The sequence below is a fragment of the Perognathus longimembris genome, chromosome 4 (assembly GCF_023159225.1).
Source record: "Perognathus longimembris pacificus isolate PPM17 chromosome 4, ASM2315922v1, whole genome shotgun sequence".
Taxonomy (NCBI): Eukaryota; Metazoa; Chordata; class Mammalia; order Rodentia; family Heteromyidae; genus Perognathus; species Perognathus longimembris.
In genome coordinates this window covers 68,770,015-68,785,544 of record NC_063164.1, presented here as the reverse complement: position 1 = coordinate 68,785,544, position 15,530 = coordinate 68,770,015, and the positions used below count along the sequence as shown (strand labels likewise).

The 15,530-nt window shown below is 38.3% G+C and overlaps 1 protein-coding gene across 1 annotated transcript in view; it reads right to left on the bottom strand.

Annotated features, from left to right (window-relative positions):
* The window catches only part of Neb (nebulin), a 217,731-nt gene that overhangs the window by 152,227 nt on the left and 49,974 nt on the right, over window positions 1-15,530 (bottom strand). Inside the window, 8 exon segments of the mRNA XM_048345481.1 lie at window positions 477-584; window positions 5,546-5,650; window positions 6,924-7,130; window positions 8,061-8,372; window positions 10,125-10,232; window positions 10,832-10,936; window positions 14,643-14,849; window positions 14,943-15,254. Coding sequence (XP_048201438.1) covers window positions 477-584; window positions 5,546-5,650; window positions 6,924-7,130; window positions 8,061-8,372; window positions 10,125-10,232; window positions 10,832-10,936; window positions 14,643-14,849; window positions 14,943-15,254 — 1,464 coding nt within the window.

Genomic DNA, 15,530 nt, shown 5'->3' with positions numbered 1-15,530 from the left:
AGGTAAGAAAGTCCAAGAGACTCTTATCTCCAAGTGGAGCTATGACTCAGAGTGGTAGAGTGGTAGCTTGAGCAGAAGAGCTCAGAGACAGCACTCAGGCCCTGAGTTCAAGTCTCAGAACTGACAAAAAAAATTTTGTATAAAAAATCTACATTCAAGAGAATTTTTTAAAACAGTTTACTGAGCTGTTTCTTTTTCCCCAAATGCTAGAAGTCAAACTTACTGCATTTTAAGGGGAAGTTTAAGTAGTTAGGGCTGTGGCTTAGTAATACACTGCTTGCCTAGCATGTGTAAAGCCCTGGGTTTATTTCTCAGCACCACAAAAAATAAGTGAAGCTATATAAAAATATCAGTGGCATGTTAGGAAATTAGGAAATGTTTTAATATGTTTTCTTTGTTTGCTTTTTTATACTTCATGGTCTCATATTCAATGTACAGACTTTTAAAACAGAGTTTGTTACTTTCAAATTGCTTACATCACTAGCAATATTCCTCGAGCTCTTTGCAGCCACAATGGGAATGGCATCTGGTCTCAAGTCATAACCCTTAGCAAGGGTCTTCTTCCAGTCTGCTTTATAATGAGCCTACAAATAAAGGAGATCCTATTTAGTATTTGACATTGTTAAAAGAGGGATGAAACAGGATGCCAAAGTGATTTTTTAAAGAATTCATAGCAAGGCTATTAGTTCATCTTTTACATATGTATTGGATTCTTTAATAAAAATATTAGCGCTAGGCGCTAGTGGTTCACACCTATAATCCTAGCTATTCAGGAGGTTGAGATCTGAGGATTTGAAGCCAGCCCAAGCAGGAAAGTCCAAGAGACTCTTATCTCCAATTAATCACAAAGAAAGCTGAAAATGGTGCTGTGGCTCAAGTGGTAGAATGCTGGCCTTGAGGAAAAAGAGCCCAGGGACAGTACCAAGGCCCAGAGTTCAAGCTTTAGGACCAGCAAATATACGTGTGTGTGTGTATGTATAACACAGGAGCTGAGGCAGGAGGATCATGAAGGCATAGCCATTTTGTGCTACCTTGTGAGACTTAATCTCCAAATACCCAACCAAACAAAAATCAAAATCAGGACAAAAAGAAAAGTAATCATATGCCATCCCCCAAAGTCAATTATTACAGTAACATCTCAACTGATTTTTAAAAGTTATTCATTTGTCTAACAAAGCAATGTGGAGTAACAAAAGATTTTCATTTATTTATTTCATAATTTTCTAACTTTCCTATAATACTTTTGGAAAAATAAACATAAAATATTTTTAATTTATAGAAGATATGGCAACAAAAATAAAATATGCAGATATAGTATTCACCCAATTTCACTTTATTTTAATGCTCATTACATATAAAATTAGGGGAAATTTTTTTAAAGTTTTTATTATAAAACTGATGTACATATAGGTTACAGTTTCATACGTTAGGCATTGGATACATTTCTTGTACTGTTTGTTACCTTGTCCCTCATACCCCCCTCCCTCCCCCCCTTTCAGGGGAAATTTTTAAATGAATAAAAGAATATCAGTGATTGCCAGAGAAAATGTGAATTTGAAACAACACAGAGCCTAAAAATACTAGGAAAACTTTAAGCCATTTAAAGAAAATGATTTATCCAGGTTTGGTTGTTTTTAAACCAGTTTACTGGCATTTTTAAAAAGAACAACGTGAAAATCCCAGGTCCAGACAGATTCACTGCAGAATTCTACAAGGCCTTCAAAACAGAACTCACACCAATATTTCTCAAACTCTTCAATGAAATTGAAAGAGAACGTTCACTTCCAGACTCATTCTATGAAGCCAGTATAACCCTCATCCCAAAATCAGGCAGGGACTCATCACGGAAAGAGGACTATAGACTGATTTCCCTGATGAACATAGACGCAAAAATTCTCAACAAAATTCTGGCCCATCGACTTCAACAGGTCATCAAAAAAAATCATACACCACGATCAAACTGGATTCATCCCAGGGATGCAAAGTTGGTTTAATATACGCAAGTCAATTAATGTAATCCACCACATCAACCAGAGCAAGCTAAAGAACCACATAGTTTTATCTCTGGATGCGGAAAAAGCGTTCGATAAAATCCAGCACCCATTTATGCTAAAAGCCCTGGAAAAACTGGGATTCCAGGGAACATTCCTGAATATAATCAAGGCAGTTTATGACAAACCAACAGCAAGCATAACTCTAAATGGTGAAAAACTAAAGCCATTCCCTTTAAAATCAGGAACAAGGCAGGGATGTCCACTCTCTCCCCTGCTCTTCAACATAGTACTAGAATTCCTAGCCAGAGCAATTAGGCAAGAAGAAAATATAAAGGGGATCCAAATAGGAAAAGATGAAGTTAAACTTTCTCTCTTCGCACATGATCCTATACCTAAAGAATCCCATAGACTCTACCCCCAAGCTACTAGAGCTGATCCAAAACTTTGGCAAAGTTGCAGGATATAAAATAAACCCTCAAAAATCAACGGCCTTTCTCTATGCTAACGATCCAAAGACTGAGGCAAAAATAAGGAAAGCAACTCCTTTTTCAATAGCCCCCAAAAACATAAAATACCTAAGAATAACCTTAACTAAAGAAGTGAAAGACCTCTTTGAGGAGAACTTTAAAAGCTTGAAAAATGAAATTATGTCAGAACTAAGGAAATGGAAAAACCTTCCATGCTCCTGGATTGGGAGGATTAATATAATCAAAATGGCAATATTGCCAAAGGCTATCTACAAATTCAATGTAATACCCATTAATATCCCAACACCATTTATTAATGAAATAGAGGAAGCAATCCAGAAATTCATATGAAACAATAAAAAAACTAGAATAGCAAAAACAATCCTAAGCAGAAAGAACAGTGCTGGAGGAATTACAATACCCAACTTCAAGCTGTATTATAAAGCTATAGTAATAAAAACAGCTTGGTATTGGCACCGGAACAGGCCTGAAGACCAATGGAACAGAATTGAAGACCCAGAAATGATCCCACAGAACTACGCCTACTTAATCTTTGATAAAGGAGCTAAAACAATAGCTTGGAAGAAAGATAGCCTCTTTAACAAATGGTGCTGGAAAAACTGGCTCAACACATGCAACAAACTAGAACTAGATCCTTATATATCACCCTGCACCAAAATCAATTCCAAATGGATTAAAGACCTCTAAATCAAAATAGACACCCTGAAAACACTAAAGGAAGGAGTAGGAGAAACACTTGGGCTCCTTGGCGCAGGACGGAACTTCCTTAACAATGACCCATAAAGGCTACAAATCAAAGAAAGGTTGGACAAATGGGACTGCATCAAACTGCAGAGCTTCTGCATGGCAAAGGACATAGCTTGCAAGATAAACAGAAAGCCCACAGACTGGCAGAAGATCTTTACCAGACATTCAACGGACAAAGGCCTCATCTCTAAAATATATGCAGAACTAAAAAAATTACCTTCTTCCAAAACAAAACCACAAAGATCCATTAACCCCCTCATCAAGTGGGCTAAAGACTTACAAAGAGACTTCTCTGATGAGGAAATGAGAATGGCCAAGAGATATATGAAAAAGTGCTCTACATCACTGGCCATAAAAGACATGCAAATCAAACAACATTGAGATTCCATCTCACCCCAGCAAGAATGTCATATATCAAGGGCTGGGGATATAGCCTAGTGGCAAGAGTGCCTGCCTCGGATACACGAGGCCCTAGGTTCGATTCCCCAGCACCACATATGCAGAAAACGGCCAGAAGCGGCGCTGTGGCTCAAGTGGCAGAGTGCTAGCCTTGAGCGGGAAGAAGCCAGGGACAGTGCTCAGGCCCTGAGTCCAAGGCCCAGGACTGGCCAAAAAAAAAAAAAAAAAAAAAAAAAAAACCATATATCAAGAAAACCAACAATAACAATTGTTGGAGGGGATGTGGCCAAAAGGGAACCCTACTTCATTGTTGGTGGGAATGTAAACTGGTTCAGCCACTCTGGCAAGCAGTATGGAGATTCCTCAGAAGGCTAAATATAGAACTCCCCTATGACCCAGCAGCCCCACTTTTGGGTATCTATCCAAAAGACCACAAACAAAATCACAGTAATGCCACCAGCACAACAATGTTCATCGCAGTGCAATTTGTCATAGCTAGAATCTGGAACCAACCCAGATGCCCCTCAGTAGACGAATGGATCAGGAAAATGTGGTACATATACACAATGGAATTTTATGCCTCTATCAGAAAGAATGACATTGCCCCATTTGTAAGGAAATGGAAGGACTTGGAAAAAATTATACTAAGTGAAGTGAGCCAGACCCAAAGAAACATGGACTCTATGGTCTCCCTTATTGGCAATAATTAGTACAGGTTTAGGCAAGTCATAGCAGAGCATCACAAGAGCCCAATATCTATACCCTTAAGAACACATAAGATGATGCTAAGTGAAATGAACTCCATGTTATGGAAACAATTGTTATATCACAGTTGGAACTACTTTCAACGTCCCATCTGTATCTGTAGCTTCTATTATTGATGAGGTTCTTGTATCACCTTCCAGTGGTTGTACCTACACTCTCACCGTAATCTTATCTGAGTATATTGGAAACTGTGTATACTGGTATTAGAAGTAGGAAATTGAAAGGGAATACCAAAATTGAGAGACACGGGGTAAAAAAAAGACAAACAACTACAAAAGCAATACTTGCAAAACTGTTTGGTGAAAATGAACTGAACACCTCAGGGGGGGAAAGGGAAAGGGGGAGGAGAGAAGGGGGTATGAGGGACAAGGTAACAAACAGTACAAGAAATGTATCCAATGCCTAACGTATGAAACTGTAACCTTTCTGTACATCAGTTTGATAATAAAAATTTGAAAAAAAAACAAAAGAACAACGTAAGGGGAGGGAGCAGGGGGGAATGAGGGAGGAGGTAACAAACAGTACAAGAAATGTATCCAATGCCTAATGTATGAAACTGTAACCGCTTTGTATATCAGTTTGACAAAAAATAAAAAGAATAAAAAGAACAACATAGTTGAATAAGTGAATATATTCATTTATTTATTTTTGAGACAACCTATGTTTTTCATTCTTGGTTTGACTTCACAATCCTCCAACCTCAGCCTCCTGAGCAGCTTGGACTACAATCATGCACTACCAAAACCGGTTTCATATAATGGATTTAAACATCATCTCCACTTATTTGCCTAGGCTACCCAAGATGGCTAATTACATTGTTTGAAAAACTGTTGTGAAGAAACTCAGATTCTTGTCAGTAATAATAGTTAAAAGTTACACAATTCAATACTTACACTTACTACAGACTGTGTAGGTCTATGTTTTCTAGTTTTATTAATCTCATTTGTAGGGCACTATTTTCTGGGCTGATTTTACCACCTACTGAGTTATTAAGGTCTATCCTATGTAAAATTTTAGAGTGTCCTTTAGTCTTAGGTTGCATGGTAAGAAACCTACCTGTGGACTCAGGTTTCCTCTCTTTGAACTATTTAATGCAGAACAGAGAAGGAGAAGCATAAACTATATAAAACTGACACCAAGCCAAATACTCACATCACTCATGTTCAGGGCGTTGACCTTAGCTTGAATAAACTGAGGCAGTTCAGGGTCTATAGTGTACTTGTGCTTCATTTTCTCCCCCTCCACTTTGTAGTTCAACTGCAAACAAGGAGAAAGCATGAAAACACCCCTACCTGACTTGGTGTGAACTTCACTCACTCCTTTAAAAAGGAAGACTATTGATTGTGTTTCCCATACAAGGTGAATGAATACTTACACTGTCACAGGAAAGGGCTCTAGGTAGACAAATTCATGTCCCAAGCCACCAATATTCATTGGGCTGAATGGCTGGCTGTGTGAAAAGTGCTGAAAACACTGATTTGTCCTCTTGAAACATCCAGCCTAGCACCACACAAACTGAATGATAGCTAAGTTTCATGATGTGTTTTAAATAGAGTGAACATAGAAGGAAGATCAAAGATGGTCTCAAAGGTCTCTGATAAGAAGCATTCTGCTCAAATATAAGAGAAAAGGGAGAGTTTGGGGAAGAAGCAGAACTCTTTCAGGGCCCAGTGGCTGAAAATGGCTTGGCCACCATTATGACCATGAAAATAAAATGACTCCTCTGCAGTAATGTGAGAGCAAGGACTACCCTGAGAAATAAAACCCACAGATAGCCTTTGGATCCAGTTCAAGGAAAATGTTTGCTATCTTGCCAAAAATAAAAAGTAAAAATCTGGAACTAAAAGCAAGCAAGCAATCAAAATGTCCCTTTCTTGCTTTGTTTTTTGTTTTTTTGTTTTGTTTTTTTTTGCTCACCTGTCTCTTTCCATGAATGCCTTTTTAAAGAACTCTGAAGTTACTAAAGATAAGAGGCGCTGAGCATCGTAATCAGCGTGTGACAGAAAGAACAAGATCCCAGGCTCAGAAATAAGACTCCAAATGCTTGCAAATGAACTGCTTATCTCCTCCCCAGGGGCCTTCTTCCAAGATTGCCTCTCAGAACATTGAGCCATTGTGTAAGGGGATTAAGACATTGAACCTTCTTACTTGTACACCTGGGTAGAAATATTGTCATCCAGGACAATAAAATAGCTTGTTTTGCAATTCAGAGTTGTACGTGATTACAATAATGCCATTTCATGTGTATAGTGAGTAGTGTGTGTGGGGTGTGTGTGTATGCTTATGAATAGCACAGATTCTCGGCATGTAGAAAACAAAGCAAATTTGGAAAAATTACTTTTGCCCTGCCTGTTTTCCCTGTGTTCAAATTCTAAGTTGCTTCAAATGTAAGACCTATTTCTTCAACCTCTGAAAGCAGTTTATGTGGTTACATGGATGCATCCTCATGTATTGAATTATGAAAGGTGGTGGAGTGGCTTGCCCTCAGGGATTATTCATGGGCAAATCCGTTTGAAGGGAAACCACTTACATCGCTTAGCTGCTTCGTGTTCTGCTGAGCCAAAACCATGCCCATGGAATCAGGGACACTTGTGAACTTGATAGTGTCTGGGTGCTGTCGATACTTCCTTTCATTTAATGCATCACCTGCTTTCTTGGCTTTCTCAACCTCCAGAGAACCAATAGGGATCCATCCGATGCCCTTGAAGAAGCTGTTGTACTCATCTTTATATACATTCTGCAAAAGCATAATATGCTGTTATGAGGAAGTATCCTGCATAATCTGATTCAAGGAGGCTTCTGCAATTCCACCCAAGGGAAACAGCAATCCTTTTCCCTATGCTCTTGTCTGACTTGTCTGTCACACAGTTTATTACCTGCAAATGGGTAACGTGGAAAAGCAGTTCTATTGTTAGAATACATTATACAGCACAGAAGGGAATCTGGGACATATATTCCCATGGGTACTGCTCAAAATGTTCTATCTCTTTTGACAGTTTGGGCTTTCCGATTTCATTGAAGACTCCAAAACTTTGAGTTTCACATACATCGTCCACCTAGGCTATTCCTGATCTCAGCTAGGCAGAAAGATTTTTATTGAGTACCACGAAATGAATACCATTTCTTCCATTCACACAGGACACTTTCCTACAGAAATCTGTCTCCTCAAGACAGAGTACCCTGAATGTTAAACGCCTCCCTGTGTGGTTCTCCATGAATTATGCTGAAAGCCCAAAGCTTTCCCAGTTCATTTTAGATGACTCATTACATAGATTTACACAGAGACTCTGGTGACCTTGGGTTAAAAAAGAAAGTAAGCTTTCCTGAATTCAGGAAGCAACAAGAATTCACTTTTACATTAAACAACTATTATCACTGATAGAGGCCCATGGGAGTGCCTCTGACTGAGAATCAAGCTTTTTTTATATAGTTTTATCTTCTATCTATAAGTTAATAAAGGCAATGCCAATGATGGAAATATAAGCATAGAAAGCCAGCAAAAACCACAGTCTAACACATACTATGGTAGGTTTTTTCATCAAATATTGCCTATTCTAAGGTGTTTTTCTCTAGTATTTTACTGCTTTCTGAATTCTAATAAAATGCACATAAATGACCATCCATTAAGAATAAACACATCTTGTTCTGTTACATGGTACACACTTACATCACTTTGAATTTGATTTGCATTCCTTGTGTGCTCTACACTCATAGCATCAGGCAGGTATGTATAATGATGTAAGGGCTGTTTGTAGTTGACATTGGTGGCTACATCCTGGGCCATCTTTGCGGCTGTAATGCTAACCATATCCCCAGGGGTATGGTAGCTAGTCTTGGTGTTCTCATAGTTCTTCCTATATTCACGATCAGACTGCAGCTTTGCCACATTCATATAGTGGACCAGTTTAGGATCATCCTGGAGGCTTCTAAAACCCACATGCTTTCCTTTTGATTTTTCATAAGCTTCTTTGTATTTATACTGCAGAGACAGAATTTAGTTAGTAAAGTTCTAGGTACTAATAACACTAGGTACAATAAGGACATTCACACAAAAAGACACTCCAAACACTGTGATTCTTCTGGGAAAAGTGTTTTAAAAAAAAGTAAACACACCCCTATCCAGAAAATTTTGCATGAAAATATTTATTTCAAAGTCTGTGGAGGCTTCAAAGGGATGAATGAATGATAAACAGTTTTTTTTCTTTGCTTTGATTTCAGCATGTAGAACTGTACTTTAAATCAACTGAGTTTTCACACTTTCTATGAATATGTCACCTTCCAAATGTTAGAATGTGAGTTTTCCTAATTTAATAACATGATTTCACTTCATAGAGCTGAATACCACCTATGTAGGTGGCTGGCCTTCCCCCATACCACTTATCAACAGCCCCTCTTCAAGCTCTAGGATGAAGCAGCTACAAGTGAATTAAGGAGCTACAACAAGGTACAGAACTGCCGTAGGGTTTCTCAGAAATAAAATCTTAACCAGAAAACTGCAATTTGTTTAAGGTCCCTTGCAGGTGGGAAAAGCAATAAGAAATAGATTGAGTTATCTGAAACAGGTCAAATCCCTCATGTTTATGATAAAGAATTCAAATCTGCCTAAATACTGTGCTCCTGCATGGATTCTTAAGCCAGGATTTAGCAGGTGAAAGGATCATGCAATAAATCACTTGAGAGGGAGGGGGGAGGGGGAAACAGTGCAATTGCTAAAAAAAAAAAAAGTGGTGACATTATACTTTCAATGTTTGCTCTGTATTTAAACTAGAAGTGTATTTCACAGACATGGATTATATGTGAAACCTTAAGAGAGATGTTTCCAGCCCTGTTGACCATCCCTACCAAAAAGCTGTGACATCTGGATACCCCTATATGTCCTATGAGGGCAATACCCATGGTTAGTGTCTTCTCTTCTCAGATCAAAGCTGTAGCCCCTAGAACAGGGATGTGATGGGGAACCCTGCAAGGTATGCATGTTTTTAGAAAAAATTTTTTCAAAGATGAAAAATATCTGTGTGTTTATTTATTTTTTTATTTTTATTTTTTTGGCCAGTCCTGGGCCTTGGACTCAGGGCCTGAGCACTGTCCCTGGCTTCTTCCCACTCAAGGCTAGCACTCTGCCTCTTGAGCCACAGCGCCGCTTCTGGCCGTTTTCTGTATATGTGGTGCTGGGGAATCGAACCTAGGGCCTCGTGTATCCGAGGCAGGCACTCTTGCCACTAGGCTATATTCCCAGCCCCTGTGTGTTTATTTTTAATACAGATGAAATGGGTACCTGAATCAGAACTATATGGATTTCTTGTCTATTTGTTTTACAAAACCATATACATTTATATCATATTTTCAGTTTGTAAAATACAATTGTAATGCAGGCAATCATTTGAATTTAACATGTTAGTGTCAGTCTAGGTGTTTTCATGAAAAATAAACAAGAGTTGTCAGAGGAATGTGGCAGCAAAGGTAACTTGGGCTATGAATCACAGCCAAAGCCACTGTCAGATTAATGACAGCTCTACCAAGTGGGTCAACCAAAAGGACAACACAAATGTTGGAAAAGTGACAAGATTTCAAAACAATATTTTGTGGAGAATTTTCAAGTCATTAACTCAGCATATGGCTTTTGATGAAGAGACCATTTAAAGCAAGCATACATTTGATCCCCTTTTTTTTTTTTACAAAGGCAATTCCTCAAATTTCACCAATTTGTTTAATTTTTTTTTTTTTTACTCACGTCACTGGCAATGTTTCTTGATGACTTGGCAGCAGTGATGGGAATTGCATCACCCAGCACATTGTTTCCTTTGGCTATTAAGTCATGCCAGTCCCGTTTGTAACAGACCTGGGATGGAAAAACAAAGGCTGTATAAGCAGGTGGTATATTCATCAGTAAAAGTGATTCTGAAACTGATGGAATTGGTTTGATCTTTTCCAGATGTCAGCCCCTGTTGCACAGCTCCTCTAATAAAGTCATGTAGGCAGTGTCAGACTTTGGACACATGAAACTATGGGACACTGCACTAGTAATTCATCTAGGTCGGTTCTGGACACTTAGGAGGAATCTGAAAGATGAGTAAATGCAGAGTTCTGCAAGCCGTGGTTAAGTGAGAGCCAGTGGGAGAAAATTCAGCTGTTTAGTCTATGAAGGGAAGGTGAAGAGAGGACATGATAGCTACATCAAGAGGATAATAACTACCCCTATATGGAAAATAAAGTAAAAGTTCTAGGGGAATTAATGATGAGTTTGGCATTCAGAAGAATGTTATAATCCATAGATCTATACTACTTAAAAGGGCCAACTCAAGAGATAAAGAGCTTATCAAGGAATATACACTATGGATCAAGGTACTGACTTAAAATAATTGTCAGGTAATATCTTATTCTAAAATTCAATTATTTTATTGTCACAACTTGTCTGCACACCTTGAAGACCCTACTTACATCACTTATATTGTAAGCATTACACTTGGCTTGGAGAAATTGTGGAAGATCAGGACTGAGAGTATATTTATGTTTCACATCTTCTCCTTTGGCTTTGTATAAGATCTGCAATACACAGGAACAAAAATGAAGTACATTACACATCATGCAAAAAGGAAAATCCATCAATTACATGCTTAAGTGAGTTTTTCCTAGCTCAATCACCATCATTTCTGTGGATCAAAAAACATCAAGAATGTTCATTTTTATTATTTTTTAAAGCACTTAGTTGGATTTAGGAAATCCCAACAACTTTATGCATTAAAAGAGAAAACATTCTTAATAGAAAACTTGGTTTTCTACTACATATAAAGGAAAGCCAAATATAACATCCTGAAACAAATGAATTAACCAAACCTAGATATATTTATTATTTGGCAATAGAATTAAAAGGTTTTGTTAGTTTTTTGTGTTATTTTATTTGGAGGTTTCACTTGAGGAAAGGAGATGATGGTTAGAATTCTTTTTTATTTCTCTAAAAAAGTTTCCAATTATAATTGTATCATTGAAAGTATACACTCATTTCTTCATACTTGAAGGTATTTTGTAGGAATTCAAAGGTTATATCAAAAGGTTTACCACTTCATATTTATGCTATTTTGTTAATTTGAAAAATTATATAGGGCTGGGAATATAGCCAAGTGGTAGACTGCCTGCCTCACATACATGAAGCCTTGGATTCAATTCCTCTGCACCACATATATAGAAAAAGCCAGAAGTGGCACTGTGGCTCAAGTGGTAGAGAGCTAGTCTTGAGCAAAAAGAAGCCAGGGACAGTGCTCAGGCCCTGAGTTCAAGCCCCAGAACTAGCAACAAAATTATATGTACTTTTACTGAAAGTCATCAAGGTATAATACAGAGACTTTATTGTACTCTGATCTTGGTACCAGAAAATAAGTGAATTCTATTTCTAAAATTAAAAGGATCCAGAGTCACTAGCTGAAAGAGACTCCCAATCTAATTTGTTACTTACTATATTTCCTAGAGATGACTACATAGAGTGTTACAAATACAGTAGCGTGCATACACAAGTAAATCTAAGATGTTGGTTCTTTATTTTTGCCAGTCTTGGGGCTTGAACTCAGGGCCTGGGCCCTGTCCCTGAGCTATATTGCCCAAGGCTAGCACGCTAACACTTTGAACCGCTTCGGGTTTTTGAGTGGCTAATTCGAAATAAGAAGCTGAGACTTTTCTGCCAAGGCTGGCTTTGAACTGTGATCTTCTCCTGAGTATCTAGGATTATAGGCATGAGCCACCAACCCCCACCTTAAAATGTTGATATTTGAATGTGTCTACATGTACTGAATACTTTCTTCTAGAATCCAATTGCCTTGAAGAACAATATAAATATTCACAAAATGTCACAGATTCTACCTCCTTCTTACCAATTCTTGTCTTGGTTTAGCTTCAGTCTTCTCTTTGAGTCCTGTAACAACCTCTACTTCTACCTTCTGCCTCCAATCTCTCATCTCTCCCACCCAGTCTCCACACATGTCTGCCACATTCTCTTTTAAAACACAGACTTGATGATGTGACTCCATACTTTCCAATTATGGACCCTGTAATGTCCAATAAGACTCTACAAATTAGCATCCAAGACCCTTAATGATCAGGTTAAATCCCAAGCACTTCTCTGACCATTTGTCCTCTTTTTGTTAAACTGTCCCTAGTGTTCCTTTACTGGCAAAGGAACAAACGGACAAATTTTCTAGGGAAACTGTCAGGCAGTTTCCTATTTACCTGTACTTTCTTAACACAGACCTCTCCTTCAGCTCTTGCTTCTCTGTGTGGTAATACTGTTTATACTTGTGCTTTTTTCTTAAGCTCTTGTTAATTCCTTTTTTGTTTAGGTCCAAGACCAGAACTCAAATTCAGTCATGCTGCTTTCACTCATTGACTTGTGCTCTACCAACTGAACCACATCTCCAGCCCCAATACTCTTATTTATTCCTATGTCTCATAAGCCTCCTCTGTGTTGTCCTATGCCACTGGCACTGATGCAGTGCTCAAGCATTCACTAAGTGAAATAACGAGTAGATGCTTCTGCTGTCCAAACTCTTCTACATTTCAAACTTTCCTCTAACTGCCACAGTACATAAAAATTATTCCTTAACTTGGGGTGCTTTGTTAATTCACATAATCACAGTTTTGACTAGTCTTCTTGTGTAGCCCTTGTATATTTGGAAAATTGAAAAAACGAGGCACTTTCCATCTCCCATTCCAAAATGGTTTAGTCCTTCTCGGGCTTGAGGTTCAGATGTGAGATGAGGTTCAGATGTTTCCAAATAAAGGCCTTTCTCCACTGGATTGACACCATCCTTCTCCTAAGTCACCATTTGTTTAGATGCTCATGGGATGATCTGTTCTTTTAGAATACTAAGTCTGAGAGTTTATGAAAGAACTGTAGACATTGGCTACCTATTTAAAAATCCTCTGTCATTGGAGACAATCATGCCTGAGGCCTAGGTTTCAAATATTCAGATGAGGAACATTAATGAACATGTAATCCCAGGCTAAGCAAGTGGTAACAAAATATCTGTATCCCACACCTGACAATTTGAGAAGATAAGGAAATGAAATTTGGAGGTAATTTTGTCAGCGCTGCATTGCATAGCACATGAACTAAGAAAAGTGATGTAAGCTCTCTCAACCTGATTCTCCTAAACTGGAAATAGTCATGCTGGTATGTGAAATGGGGTGAATTAGTGAGTTATACAACCTGGATTTAATAGTGCGTGGATATAGTCAGAACTATATAATGCTCTCAGCACGTAATCTGTATCGGTAGACTTGTGTGCATTAATATATCATTGATTGAAGAAATGAAATAGAATTTAATAAAAATTATAACATTTTCAAAAATAAATAAAATTGTCAACATCAGCCAGAGCATATATACTGCCTATAGGAGTCTATCTCCACCAAGACAAAACATCAAATGTCTTCTTGAGCCTGAATTCTGAGGAGCAAACACATTCATTCGTGTTGTTTCCTCATACTGTCACATATGAAAAGCAAATATCAACTCAGAACTCAATACAATGAATTTTCCACAAGGACTATGTGATTTAGGCTAAATTTGGTGTGTGTGTGTGTGTGTGTGTGTGTGTGTGTGTGTGTGTGTGTACATGTAGGATTAGAATAGAACTTTTTGCAGGCTACAGATAAGGCACAATTGGTAGTGCCAACTTAGTGTGAGAGCATGAGCTCCTGAACCCAAACCTTAATACCATTACCACAAACACAACAACAAAGAATATAAGTGTTTTTACCATGCCAAATGTATCCTGAATAACAAAGTCTCTTTTTTTTTTATAACAAAGTCTCTTAAAGACACTCTTTTAAAGGCAATTAAAATACAATCACTTTCCTTTGCTGATAACTTATACATGCTTGGCTTACTTCCTCAGCTGCTGCTATTCCCCTTGAGCCAGGTCTCTAGAACAACTTGGTGTTGGTTATTTCAAGGACAGAATCTAATAGACTTTTCTATCCAGGTAGGCTTTGATCATGTTCCTCTACATCTCCACCTCCAGAGTAGCTAGGATCAGAGGCATGAGCCACCAGTACCCAGATGGAAAATGTTTTTAAAGGAAGGTTAAAAACATTCTTTTTGTTGTTGCCTACAGTTTAAAAAGTATGATTTTGTTTTTATACTAAGTGCACAAAATAATAAGTTTAAAACAAAAACATACTTCTTTGAAGATTAAGCTGATTCTAGTTTTTTCTTTACAAGCTCCCCTCCACACCCTCCCTCTTTTTCTGTACTCACATCACTGATTTGCTGTGTGTTCTGCTTGGCCTGGACCATCACTGGGGAGTCCACAATGCTGGTAAATTTGAGAGTGTCTGGATGTTGCCTGTACTTCTTTTCATTTAGGGCATCACCTGCCTTTTTAACTTTTTCTTGGTCAAGGCTGCCAATTGGTATCCAGCCAATGCCCTTCATCCAAGTGTTATAGTCTTCCTTGTAGGCATTCTACAGCAACAGAGAAAAAGAGTGAGTGCCTGGGTGACAGGCTCAGAACGACAGGGCTGGGGAGGTTGCCCTTCTGGGAGTCATGGTACTTACGTCACTCTGGATGTGCATCATGTTTTTAGATAATTCCAGGTCCATAGCATCGGGCAGGTAGGTGTAGTGATGAAGAGAATGTTTATAGTTGGCATTGCTGATGACATCTTGAGCTTTCTTGGCAGCCACAACATTGAACATATCATGAGGTGTATTATATTTGGTTTTGGTCTTTTCGTAGTCTTTTTTATATTCCCGGTCTGACTGTATTTTAGCCACATTCATGTAGTGAACCAATTTAGGATCATCTTGGAGACTTTGGAAGCCAACCATTTTCCCTTTAGCCTTTTCATAGTCTTTTTTGTATTGAACCTGTTGGAAACAAAAGATGAGCATGTTTTAAAATGTAGTTTTTGAGTTGGGAATATGGCTTAGTAGAAGAGTGCTTGTCTTGCATTCCTCAGCATCTCATAAACAGAAAAAGCTGGAAGTGGTGCTGTGGTTCAAGAGGTAGAGTGCTGCAAAAAGAAGCTAGGGACAGTGCTCTGGCCCTGAGTTCAAGCCCCAGGACTGGAAAAAAAAAGTACTACATGCTTTTAAATGTAGTTTTGAAGATTTTACTAAACAATGGGGCCACGATTCAAATTC